The sequence below is a fragment of the Penaeus vannamei genome, chromosome 10 (genome assembly GCF_042767895.1).
Source record: "Penaeus vannamei isolate JL-2024 chromosome 10, ASM4276789v1, whole genome shotgun sequence".
NCBI classification, from domain to species: Eukaryota; Metazoa; Arthropoda; class Malacostraca; order Decapoda; family Penaeidae; genus Penaeus; species Penaeus vannamei.
This window is the reverse complement of record NC_091558.1, coordinates 40,917,413-40,929,912: the sequence shown is the minus strand read 5'-3', so window position 1 is coordinate 40,929,912 and position 12,500 is coordinate 40,917,413. Positions and strand designations below refer to the sequence as shown.

Genomic DNA, 12,500 nt, shown 5'->3' with positions numbered 1-12,500 from the left:
AGAGAAAGGGAGAGGGAGAGGGAGGGGAGAGGGAGGGAGGGGAGAAAGGGAGGGAGTGGGAGAGGGAGGGAGGGTAGAGGGAAGGAATGGGAGAGGGAGGGAGTGGGAGAGGGAGGGAGGGGAGAAAGGGAGGGGAGAGGGAGGGAAAGGGAGAGGGAGGGAGGGAAGGAGGGAGGGGACAGAGGGCGTGATGAATGATGGTGCCTCCGCCCTCCCGCTTCTCAGGGAGTGTCTGGAAGGGTCTCTCTTTGCTCTCTTTGTTTTCCTCTTTTTTCCCTTTCTTACCCTTTCTGTCATTTTTTCTCTCTCTCCTTAGTTCTCGAGCTTTCCCTCATTCTCTGTTTTTTTTCTCCCTGTTCTCTACCTGTCTGTCTGTTTATCTGTCTGTATGTTTGTTTGTCGGTCAGTCTGTCTCTCTTTTTCTCTCTCTCTCTTTCTTCCCTCTCTCTCTCTCTCTCTCTCTCTTTCTTTCTTTCTTTCTTCTCTCTCTCTCTCTCTCTCTCTCTCTCTCTCTCTCTCTCTCTCTCTCTCTCTTTCTTCCCCTCAATTTTCTCTCTTCTCTCTCTTCCCCTCCCCCTCATTTTCTCTCCTCTCTCTCATCCCCTCTGTCACATCCCCCCTTTTAGGAAGAGAGAGAGAGACAAATGACGAGATAGACAGATTGACACGAAAACAAATGGTTGTTCCGATACTAAACAAATGAATCAGAAATTGACAGATAGATAAGATAAGATAAGATAAGATAGATAGACAGACAGATAGATAGATAGATAGATATATGGATAGATAAATATATAGAAAGAGAGAGAGAGAGTGAGTAGGGGAGAGTGAGAGAGAGAGAGTGAGTAGGAGAGAGTGAGAGAGAGAGAGTGATTAGGAGAGAGTGAGAGAGAGAGAGAGGTAGAGAGGGAGAGAGAGAGAGAGAGAGAGAGTGATAGGAGAGAGAGAGAGAGAGAGAGAGAGAGAGAGAGAGAGAGAGAGATAGAGAGAGAGAGAGAGAGAGAGAGAGAGAGAGAGAGAGAGAGAGAGAGAGAGAGAGAGAGAGAGAGAGAGAGAGAGAGAGAGAGAGAGAGAGAGAGAGAGAGAGAGAGAGAGAGAGAGAGAGAGAGAGAGAGAGAGAGAGAGAGAAAAAGGGAGTCAGAGAAAGAGAGAGAGAGAGAGAGAGAGAGAGAGAGAGAGAGAGAGAGAGAGAGAGAGAGAGAGAGAGAGAGAGAGAGAGAGAGAGAGAGAGAGAGAGATTAAGATAGGTAGACAGACAGACAGACAGACAGATAGATAGATAGATAGATAGAGAGAGAACAGTAGATAGAAAGAGAGAGAGTGAGAAAGGTAGGTAGACAGAGAGAAAGGGAGGGAGATAATTAGACAAAGTGGCAGATAACTAAATAGATAGATAGATCAATAATCAGATAGATAGATAAAAAGACAGACAGATAGACAGAGACACCCCCCCAAAAAAAAAAAAAAAAAAAAATGAAAAGAGAAAAGATAACACCAAGATCCGACCCGATAAAAACACAAAACCCCTGGAACAGGATCCGAGAAAAGGATTCGAACCCATCCTTCGCTGCCAAACGCTTGCCGTGAAAAGGATTCGAGAAGGATTGAAATGTCACGAGAGATTTGGTCAGCGGGATGCTTTGTCTTTCTCTCTCGTTGCGCTTGGCGTTGGGACCGGTGCTTTTTTGTTTTTTTTTGTAATGGGAGTGCGTTTTGTTAATATTTTATTTATTTATCAATTATTATTACTATTATTATTATTTATTTACTTATGTATATATTTATTTATTTATTTATTTATTTATTCATTTATTTATTTATTTATTTATCTATCTATCTATATATCTATCTATTTATCTATCTATCTATCTATCTATCTATCTATCTATCTATCTATCTATCTATCTATCTATCTATCTATCTATCTATCTATCTATCTATCTATCTATCTATCTATCTATCTATCTATCTATTATTCTTATTTATTTATCTATTATTATTTTTTTGGGGGGGATATTTGTATTAAGGTGTTTTTTTTTTAATCTTCGGTGTTATGTGGTTTGTCTGTGTGTGTTTTTCTTAATTGATTTATTGTTTGTTGCTTTAAAAAAAGCTTTTCGTGCCGAGTAGTTTGTGTCTGTGTTCTTTTTTCTTTTTTTTCATCGGTGTTGTATGGTTGGTGTTTTTTTTTGTATTTTTGTTTTTTGTTTGTTTCTATACTCGTTGATTTATGATTTCCTCTCTTTTGTCAGGAATTGCATTAGTGCATTAGCTTCTTCTTCTTTTCCTTCTTTCCTTTTACACTCTTTATTTCACTCTCGCTAATTCCCTTCATCCTTTATCTCACGCCTTCTATGTCTCACGTCTTCTCTTCCTTCTTTCTCTTTTTGTCAAAAGTCTGTTCACTTATTTCTTTTGGATTATATATTTTTTTCTTTCTGTTTTTGGCTTTGTCTGTCTGTCTGTGTCTCTTTTTCTCTCATTCTCTCTATCTCTCTCTCTCTGTCTCTCTCTCTCTCTCTGCCTGTTTGTCTGTCTATCTCTCTTTCTCTATCTCTATCTGTCTCTGTTTCTGTGTATTTGTCTGCTCTCTCTCTCTCTCTCTCTCTCTCTCTCTGTCTGTCTCTCTCTCTCTCTGTCTCTATTTCTCTCCCTCCCTCTGTCTCTCTCATTCCCTCTTTCTCTCCGTATCTCTCATTCCCTCTCTCTCTCTCTCTCTTTTTCTCTCACTCTCTCATTCTCTCTCTCTCTCTCTCTCTCTCTCTCTCTCTCTCTCTCTCTCTCTCTCTCTCTCTCTCTCTCTCTCTCTCTCTCTCTTCCTCTGTCTCTCTCATTCCTCTCTCTCTCTGGCTTTTCTCCCTCCCTCTCTGTCTCTCTCATTCCCTCTCTCATTCTCTCTCTCCACGCACACTTCGCGACAGCCCGGTTTCCCTTACGTTTGCACCCCCCCTCCCCCCTCCCCCCCCTCACTCATCACACACACCGTGCTCGTTCTCCCTTGGGTTTGCCTTCTTAGGGCGTGACGCTCAGAAGTTCTATATTTCACTTTTTTTTCAAGGAGGTGAACAATAAAAAAAAAAAAAATGTGATGGAGGAGGGAGAAAAAATGTGATGGAGGAGGGAGAGCAGATGAAGATGGTGATGAAGAAGAAGGTGGAGAGGAAGAAGAAGAAGAGGAAGAAGAGGAGGAGGAGGAAGAAAAAGAGGAAGAAGAAGAAGAAGAGGAAGAAGAAAATAATAATAATGATAATGATGATAATAATGATAAGAATTATAATAAGAAGAATGATATTAATAATAATGATAATAATAACAATAATAACAACAATAATAATAGTAATAATGATAATAATAATAATAATAATAATAATAATAATAATAATAATAATAATAATAACAATAATAAGGGGGTATGAATATATAAAGATTAAAAAAAGAAAAAAAAAAATGTTCCCCCAAAAGAAACGAACATATATATCCGTCAATAAAAGAAAAACACAATAAGATATATTGCTGAAAATAGAACAACAGATTTTCAACAGATCAAAAATACAATAAGACATATTGCTGAAAATAGAACAACAGATTTTCAACAGATCAAAAATACGATAAGATATATTGCTGAAAATAGAACAACAGATTTTCCCATTTCTTATGTCGGTATTTACACGCTTGCAGCCCCCGCGACTTCGTTCATACAGTGTGTGTGCAATAAACCTCTGGCAACAGAAGAGGTTTCCCAAAACGCGAGAAAGAGTGTTATCGTACATCAGGCAGCACTTAGGCCCGTCGTCACAGCCCAGCGGCGTCCGACGGAACTACAGGATATCCTACAATCCTACGGAGGGGAAGGAAACGCGGTCGTAGGATTTTTTTTGAAGGGATGATGGGGTAGTTTTTTTTTTTAATATTTTTTATTATTATTATTTTTTAGGAGTTAGGGAAGGAGGTAGGATGTCTGTTTTTTTGTTTGTTTAAGGGATGAGGGATATTTTTGGATATTTTCGGGATATCCTACAATCCTACGGAGGAGAAGGAAACACGATCGTAGGATTTTTTTTTTTGAAGGGATGATGGGGTAGGTAATTTTTTATTTTTTGTTTTTTTTTTTGTTTTGTTTTAGGAGTTTATTTGTTTTTGTTTTTGTTTAAGGGATGAGGGATATTTTTGGATATTTTCAGGATATCCTACAATCCTACGGAGGAGAAGGAAACGCGGTCGTAGCATTTTTTTATTTGAAGGGATGATGGGGTAGGTAATTTTTTATTTTTTGTTTTTTTTTGTTTTGTTTTAGGAGTTTATTTGTTTTTGTTTTTGTTTAAGGGATGAGGGATATTTTTGGATATTTTCAGGATATCCTACAATCCTACAGAGGGGAAGGAAACGCGAACGTAGCATTTTTTTTAAGGGATGATAGGGTAGTTTTTTTGTTTTTTTTTTGTTTTAAGAGTTAGGGAAGGAGGTATGGTTTTTGTTTTTGTTTTTGTTTAAGGGATGAGGGATATTTTTGGATATTTTCAGGATATCCTACAATCCTACGGAGGAGAAGGAAACGCGGTCGTAGCATTTTTTTATTTGAAGGGATGATGGGGTAGGTTGTTTTTTATTTTTTGTTTTTTTTTTGTTTTGTTTTAGGAGTTTATTTGTTTTTGTTTAAGGGATGAGGGATATTTTGGGATATTTTCGGGATATCCTACAATCCTACGGAGGAGAAGGAAACGCGATCGTGGCTTTTTTTTTATTTGAAGGGATGATGGGGTAGGTAATTTTTTTTTTGTTATTTTTTTTTTGTTTTAGGAGTTTATTTGTTTTTGTTTTTGTTTAAGGGATGAGGGATATTTTTGGATATTTTCAGGATATCCTACAATCCTACAGAGGAGAAGGAAACGCGTTCGTGGCTTTTTTTTTGAAGGGATGATGGGGTGGGTAATTTTTTATTTTTTGTTTTTTTGTTTTGTTTTAGGAGTTTATTTGTTTTTGTTTTTGTTTAAGGGATGAGGGATATTTTTGGATATTTTCGGGATATCCTACAATCCTACGGAGGAGAAGGAAACGCGAACGTAGCATTTTTTTTTTTTTTGAAGGGATGATGGGGTAGGTAATTTTTTATTTATTATTTATTTATTATTATTATTTGTTTATTATTTTATTATTTCATTCTTATTTTATTATTATTTTATTATTATCTATTATTTATTTATTATTATTTTATAGGTTGTTTTTTATTTGTTTGTTTTTTTGTTTTAGGAGTTAGGGAAGGAGGTAGGATGTTTGTTTTTGTTTTGGTTTATAGGAGGAGGGTTATTTTTGGATATTTTCGGGATATCCTACAATCCTACGGAGGAGAAGGAAACGCGATCGTGGCTTTTTTTTTTTTTTTGAAGGGATGATGGGGTAGGTTCTTTTTTATTTATTATTATTATTTTTTTTGAAGGGATGATGGGGTAGTTTTTTTTATTTGTTATTTTTTTGTTTTGTTTTAGGAGTTAGGGAAGGAGGTAGGGTATTTGTTTTGTTTTTGTTTAAGGGATCAGGGATACTTTTGGATATTTTCGGGATATCCTACAATCCTACGGAGGGGAAGGAAACACGATCGTAGGATTTTTTTATTTGAAGGGATGATGGGGTAGGTAATTTTTTATTTTTTGTTTTTTTTTGTTTTGTTTTAGGAGTTTATTTGTTTTTGTTTTTGTTTAAGGGATGAGGGATATTTTTGGATATTTTCGGGATATCCTACAATCCTACGGAGGAGAAGGAAACGCGATCGTAGGATTTTTTTATTTGAAGGGATGATGGGGTAGGTTGTTTTTTTATTTGTTATTTTTTTGTTTATTTTTTTTATTCATTTACTCAATTTATTTATTTATTTTGTTTAAGGAGTTTGGGAAAGAGGTAGAGTATTTGCTTTTGTTTTTTGTTTAAGGGATGAGGGATATTTTTGGATATTTTCGGGATATCCTACAATCCTACAGAGGAGAAGGAAACGCAATCGTAGCATTTTTTTATTTGAAGGGATGATGGGGGTAGGTAATTTTTTATTTATTTGTTTTTTGTTTTGTTTTAGGAGTTTATTTGTTTTTGTTTTTGTTTAAGGGATGAGGGATATTTTTGGATATTTTCAGGATATCCTACAATCCTACGGAGGGGAAGGAAACGCGAACGTAGCATTTTTTTTTTTTCTTTGAAGGGATGATGGGGTAGGTTGTTTTTTTATTTGTTATTTTTTTGTTTATTTTTTTTTTTGAAGGGATGATGGGGTAGGTTGTTTTTTTATTTGTTTATTTTTTTGTTTTGTTTTAGGAGTTAGGGAAGGAGGTAGGGTATTTGTTTTTTGTTTTTGTTTAAGGGATGAGGGATATTTTTGGATATTTTCGGGATATCCTACAATCCTACGGAGGGGAAGGAAACACGATCGTGGCTTTTTTTTTATTTGAAGGGATGATGGGGTAGGTAATTTTTTATTTTTTGTTTTTTTTTTGTTTTGTTTTAGGAGTTTATTTGTTTTTGTTTTTGTTTAAGGGATGAGGGATATTTTTGGATATTTTCAGGATATCCTACAATCCTACGGAGGAGAAGGAAACGCGATTGTAGTATTTTTTTGAGGGGATTATGGGGTGGGTTGTTTTTTATTATTTTTTGTTTATTTTTTTTGTAGGGATGATGGGGTAGGTATTTTTTTTTATTTGTTTTTTTTTATTTGTTTTAGGAGTTAGGGGAGGAGGTAGAGTATTTGCTTTTGTTTTTTGTTTAAGGAATGAGGGATATTTTTGGATATTTTCAGGATATCCTACAATCCTACGGAGGGGAAGGAAACGCGAACGTAGCATTTTTTTATTTGAAGGGATGATGGGGTAGGTAATTTTTTATTTTTTGTTTTTTTTTGTTTTGTTTTAGGAGTTTATTTGTTTTTGTTTTTGTTTAAGGGATGAGGGATATTTTTGGATATTTTCAGGATATCCTACAATCCTACAGAGGGGAAGGAAACGCGAACGTAGCATTTTTTTTAAGGGATGATAGGATAGTTTTTTTGTTTTTTTTTTGTTTTAAGAGTTAGGGAAGGAGGTATGGTTTTTGTTTTTGTTTTTGTTTAAGGGATGAGGGATATTTTTGGATATTTTCAGGATATCCTACAATCCTACGGAGGGGAAGGAAACGCGTTCGTAGCATTTTTTTTAAGGGATGATGGGGTAGGTAATTTTTTTTTTAACTATTTTTTTTTTTTTTTTTTTTTTGGTGAAGGAGTTAGGGATGGAGGTAGGGTATTTGTTTGTGTTTTTGTTTAAGGGATGAGGGTTATTTTTCTGCTTAAGGAGTTAGGGAAGGAGGAAAAGATATTTTTTGTTTTTGTTTTGTTTAAGGATTTAGGGAAGAAAGTAAGACATTTTTTTTTTGTCTTTTGTTTATGGGTTTAAAGGAGGAGGTAGGATATTTTTTTGTTTTTGTTTAAGGCGTTAGGGAAGGAGGTATGACACTTTTTTTTGTTTTTGCTTAAGGCGTTAGGGAAGGAGGTATGACACTTTTTTTTGTTTTTGCTTAAGGCGTTAGGGAAGGAGGTATGACACTTTTTTTTGTTTTTGTTTTTTGTTTATGGGTTTAGGGAAGGACGTATGATTCCTCTTTAAGGGAAGGGGCAAGGGAGGAAGTAGAATTAATATTTATACTCATTATTTCTATCTTTATTTTTATCTTATTCTTTTCTACTGGCTAGGAGAAGGGACAGGGAAGAAGGTAAGGCCCAATGAAGAAGGAAGGATTAAAGGGTGGGAAAGAGAAAGGGAAATATTCGTGGAAGGTAAGAAGTAAGGTAAGAAAAAGGATTTTTTTTTTTCATGAGGGAGAAACTGACATTGATTTTTTTTTCGTCTTTTTCTCTCTCGTTTTCATTTGAATAAATTTACGAGGAAACAGAAATATTTTGAATGTTTTTTTTCCCTTCGCTTTTCTTGAGGTGTTTTGAGGGAAAATGTAACTCGTGTAGAAGGACATGATGATAAGCATTACAAAATAAGAAATAACATGAAAATGAGAAATGTTGTGGATGAAATAAAAAGGTTTCAATCTTGAATGTTGATTTTCATTTTATACAATCAATTAAACAGTAAACCGAGCCAAACAAATTGATGATAATAATGACAATGATGATGATGATAATGATAATGATAATGGATGATAATGATGATGTAAGTGATGATGATGGAAATAATGGTAATACCAATAATGATGATAATAATGAGAAAACTAATGGTAACAACAATATTAGCAATGCAATAATAATAATGACAATGAAAATATTGACAACTAAAATAAAAAGGACAATGAAGCTAATAATAACAATAACAATAGCAACAAATTCACAAAACAAGCAACATAACTAACAAACCCTATACATCATTCCAAAGAAGATTTAATGAAACCCACATGAATAACCTCCCTTTCCCAACTAAAAAAAAAAAAAAAAAAAAAATGGAATAAAACAGCAGACAATTTGACATAAAAATTCTACGGACATTAAATCTAACTTGGTCAGATCAAAACTTTTTTTTTTTTCTCTCTCTCTCTCTCTCTCTCTTTCTCTCTCTCTCTCTTTCTCTCTCTCTCTCTTTCTCTCTCTCTCTCTCTCTCTCTCTCTCTCCCTCCCTCTCTCTCTCTCTCTCTCTCTCTCTCTCTCTCTCTCTCTCTCTCTCTCTCTCTCTCAAAAAAAAAAAAAAAAAAAAAAAAAACTTTGAACAAACTACCTTAGTTCTACATAAAAAACACACAAAGTTGTACAGAACTCTACTAATCTAACAAAATAAAATCTCACGCCCGTTAGGTTTCCCGCTGGTACATTGTGTTAAAGGATTTTTGACATTTTCGATCAATTTATCAGATGAAATTATTTGATTTTGATTTTGGGGTCGACTAGTAATGGTGGTAAGATTGGTGAGGGTGATTATAATGGTTGAAATATTGATTTAAGGAATGATGATAATGGTTATGATAATAGTGATGAAGATGATGATGATAATGGTGATGATGATGATGATGGTGATGATAATGATAATAATAATGATAATGATAATAAGAACAATTACTGTGATAACAATAATAAAACATAATAAGGAGAACAAAATTATAATAACAATAAAAAAATAATGACAATAATAGTAATGCTAATACTACTACTACTAATAATAATTATAATGATAATAATAATAGTGATAATAATAATAACAATAATAATAATAATGATAATAATAATGATAATAATGATAGTAATGATAATGATAATGATAGTAATAGTAATAATAATAATCATAATAATGATAACAATAATCATGTTAATAATGAAAATGATAACAATGAAGATGATAATAGAAATAATGATGATAATGATAATTATGATTAATGATATTAAAAAATAATAACAGTAATAAAAATATTGATAATAATGATGAAAATAGTAATAGAAATGATAATGATGGTAATTATTATAATGAAAAAAAACGACAATAACAATAAAAATCACAACAACTATAAAAGCAGTAATATTAACAACAGCCATAACAACGGCAATACTGTCGTCCTGACAACAAACAACGATAATGATAATGATCATAACAAACAACATTTGGACATAAAAAACGAAGTTATATTTAGACAGTATTTCACCTGAGTTGCCAACTAGCGTGCAGTTCAGGACACAATCAGTCCCATGGGTCGACTTATCCGAGTCCGCTAGGCTATGCTAATATCCAGTAAATCTAGCGGATCTTGCTAATACTTACTTTAGCAGGTTATGCTAATATTTAGCAGATCCAGCGGGGTTTGGGCTAATTATTGAAGGGGATTCAGTGCGGTTGTCGAGTCGCTAGGTGGAGGGGGTGGGGGTCGGTTCGGGGGGTCTGGGGTGGAGCGGGGGTTGGGGGGGGTCGGTTCGAGATCTCGTTTGTCAATTTTTCTTTTTTAATTATTTTTTTTCTTCGTTCTTGTGTCTTTGTGATTTTTTTATGCTTCGTCTGATTTTCCGTCTTTCTATCTTTATCTACGCTCTTTCTCTCTTTGTCTCTGTTTTTTGTGTGTTTGGCTCTGTCTGTCTGAGGGAGAGGAAGAGAGAGAGAGAGAGAGAGAGAGGGAGGGAGAGAGAGAGAGAGAGAGAGAGAGAGAGAGAGAGAGAGAGAGAGAGAGAGAGAGAGAGAGAGAGAGAGACAGAGAGAGAGAGAGAGAGAGAGAGAGAGAGAGAGAGAGAGAGAGAGAGAAAGAGAGAGAGAGAGAGAGAGAGAGAGAGAGAGAGAGAGAGAGAGAGAGAGAGAGAGAGAGAGAGAGAGAGAGAGAGAGAGAGAGAGAGAGAGAGAGAGAGAGAGAGAGAGAGAGAGAGAGAGACAGAGAGAGAGAGAGGAAGAAGAAGAAGAAGAAAAAAGATGAGATAGATAGATAGATAGATAGATAGATAGATAGAGAGAGAGAGAGAGAGAGAGAGAGAGAGAGAGAGAGAGAGAGAGAGAGAGAGAGAGAGAGAGAGAGAGAGAGAGAGAGAGAGAGAGAGAGAGAGAGAGAGAGAGAGAGAGAGAGAGAGAGAGAGAGAGAGAGAGAGAGAGAGAGAGAGAGATACAGAGAGAGAGAGAGATACAGAGAGATAGATAGATAGATAGATAGATAGATAGATAGATAGAGAGAGAGAGAGAGAGAGAGAGAGAGAGAGAGAGAGAGAGAGAGAGAGAGAGAGAGAGAGAGGGAGAGAGAGAGAGAGAGAGAGAGAGAGAGAGAGAGAGAGAGAGAGAGAGAGAAGAGAGAGAAGAAGAAGAAGAAGAAGAAGAAGAGAGAGAGGAGAGAGAGAGAGAGAGAGAGAGAGAGAGAGAGAGAGAGAGAGAGAGAGAGAGAGAGAGAGAGAGAGAGAGAGAGAGAGAGAGAGATAACCGCCGGAAGAAAACGTCGGGTGAAATGAACCAAGCTTCATTATCCTCCTCCCCCCCCTTTATCACCTCTCTCGCGTGACCTCTTCTGACCTTTTTTTCCCCCCTCTCTCTCTCTTACACTCCATTGACCCTATACTCGACCTCCCTACACCCTGTCGCCCCCGTGTCAACAGCTGGCACATGTCAAGCGTCTCTCTATGTTATCTATTTTTTTTATCTATTTTTTTCGGGGGTAAAGGAGGGGGGGGTAGAGATGGGGAGGTGAGAGAGGGGGGGGGGATCTGGGATGGGGAGGGGAGGGAGGAGGAAGGGACCGGGGATGGCGGGGGTGTATGGGGGGAGGGGGTTAGGGAGGGCTAAGGGGAGTGAGTGAGGAAGAAGGGAAGGAGGAGAAGGAGGAGGAGGCGAGGGGAGGGGAGGGAGGAAGAAGAAGAGGAGGCGGAGGAGGAGGAAGAAAGGAAGGGGAGGAAGAAGAGGAGGCGGAGGAGAAGGAGGAGGAGGAGGAGGAGGGAGGAGGAGGGAGGAGGAGGAGGAGGTGGGCGGAGGCGGAGGAAGGAGGAGGAGGAGGAGGAGGAGGAGGAGTAGGGGGCGGATGAAGAGGAAAAGGAGGAGGAGGAGGAGGATGAGGAAGAGAAGAGAAGGAGGAGGTGGGAGGAATAGTAGGTGACGAGGGAAAAAGAAGATATAGAAAAGGAGAAGGAAGAGGAGGAGGGAGACGTGAAAGAAAAAGAAAATAAAGATAAAAAACAAGAAGAGAAAGAATGAAAAGGAGTGGGAGATGAAGGAGGAGGAAGAGGGAGAAGAGAAGTGGGTTGGCGAGGAGTTGAAAGATGAGAGGAATAAAGAAGGAAAGAAAGAGAAAATGGAAGATAATGATAAAAGGAGGAGGAACGTAGGTAGGAAGTATAAATTTGAAGGAAATGAAACTCAGGAACAGGACATAAAATGATATACTTATGGTAGTAAAGAAACAGACAAGGAGAGTGAGAAATAGAAGAATAAGAAGAAAGAGAAGAAAGAACAAGAAGAGACTGAAGAATTAAGAAAGAGGGAAGGAAGAAAGAGAACTAGAAAAGGAAAAGAAATAGATGTAAGCAACAGGATGAATAGAAGGAAGAAGAAGAGGAAGAAGAAAAAAAAGGAAGAAGAAAGAGAAGAAGAACAAGTGCAGATAAAGAAGGAGAAGAAGACGAGGATAAAGAAGAAGTAGAAAAAGAAGAGGAAGAAGAAGAACAACAACAAGGACAAAGTAGGAGAAGAAGAAGAGGAAAAAAAGAAAAAGAAGAAAAAACTAAAAACGAAAATGACGATAAAAATGACGTGGAAGACGAAAAATAAACGAATGTCAAGAAAAAGGTTTAAAAAGAAAAAAAAGAAGAAGAGGAAGAGGGATAGAAGAAAAAAGACAAATGACATTTAGAAAGGGAGCGAGCGAGCGTTAGGGTACGAAGGAGAAGGAATCAAAAAACTTTCCACTAATTCTCAGGACCAGGTTCGAAATGAAGTGGGAATGGGAATGGGAATGGGAATGGGAATCGTATGGGAATAGAAAAAAAGGGAATGACTGAAGAATTATGGGAATAGGAAAAAAGTGAGAGAACAGAA

The 12,500-nt window shown here is 36.6% G+C and overlaps 1 protein-coding gene across 1 annotated transcript in view; it reads right to left on the bottom strand.

Annotated features, from left to right (window-relative positions):
* LOC138862930 (uncharacterized) overlaps positions 1 to 11,077 on the bottom strand; it is a 23,103-nt gene extending 12,026 nt beyond the window's left edge. Inside the window, exon 1 of the mRNA XM_070126134.1 lies at positions 11,014 to 11,077. Coding sequence (XP_069982235.1) covers positions 11,014 to 11,077 — 64 coding nt within the window. The remainder of the gene's footprint in view (positions 1 to 11,013) is intronic.
* Positions 11,078 to 12,500: the final 1,423 nt, after the last annotated feature.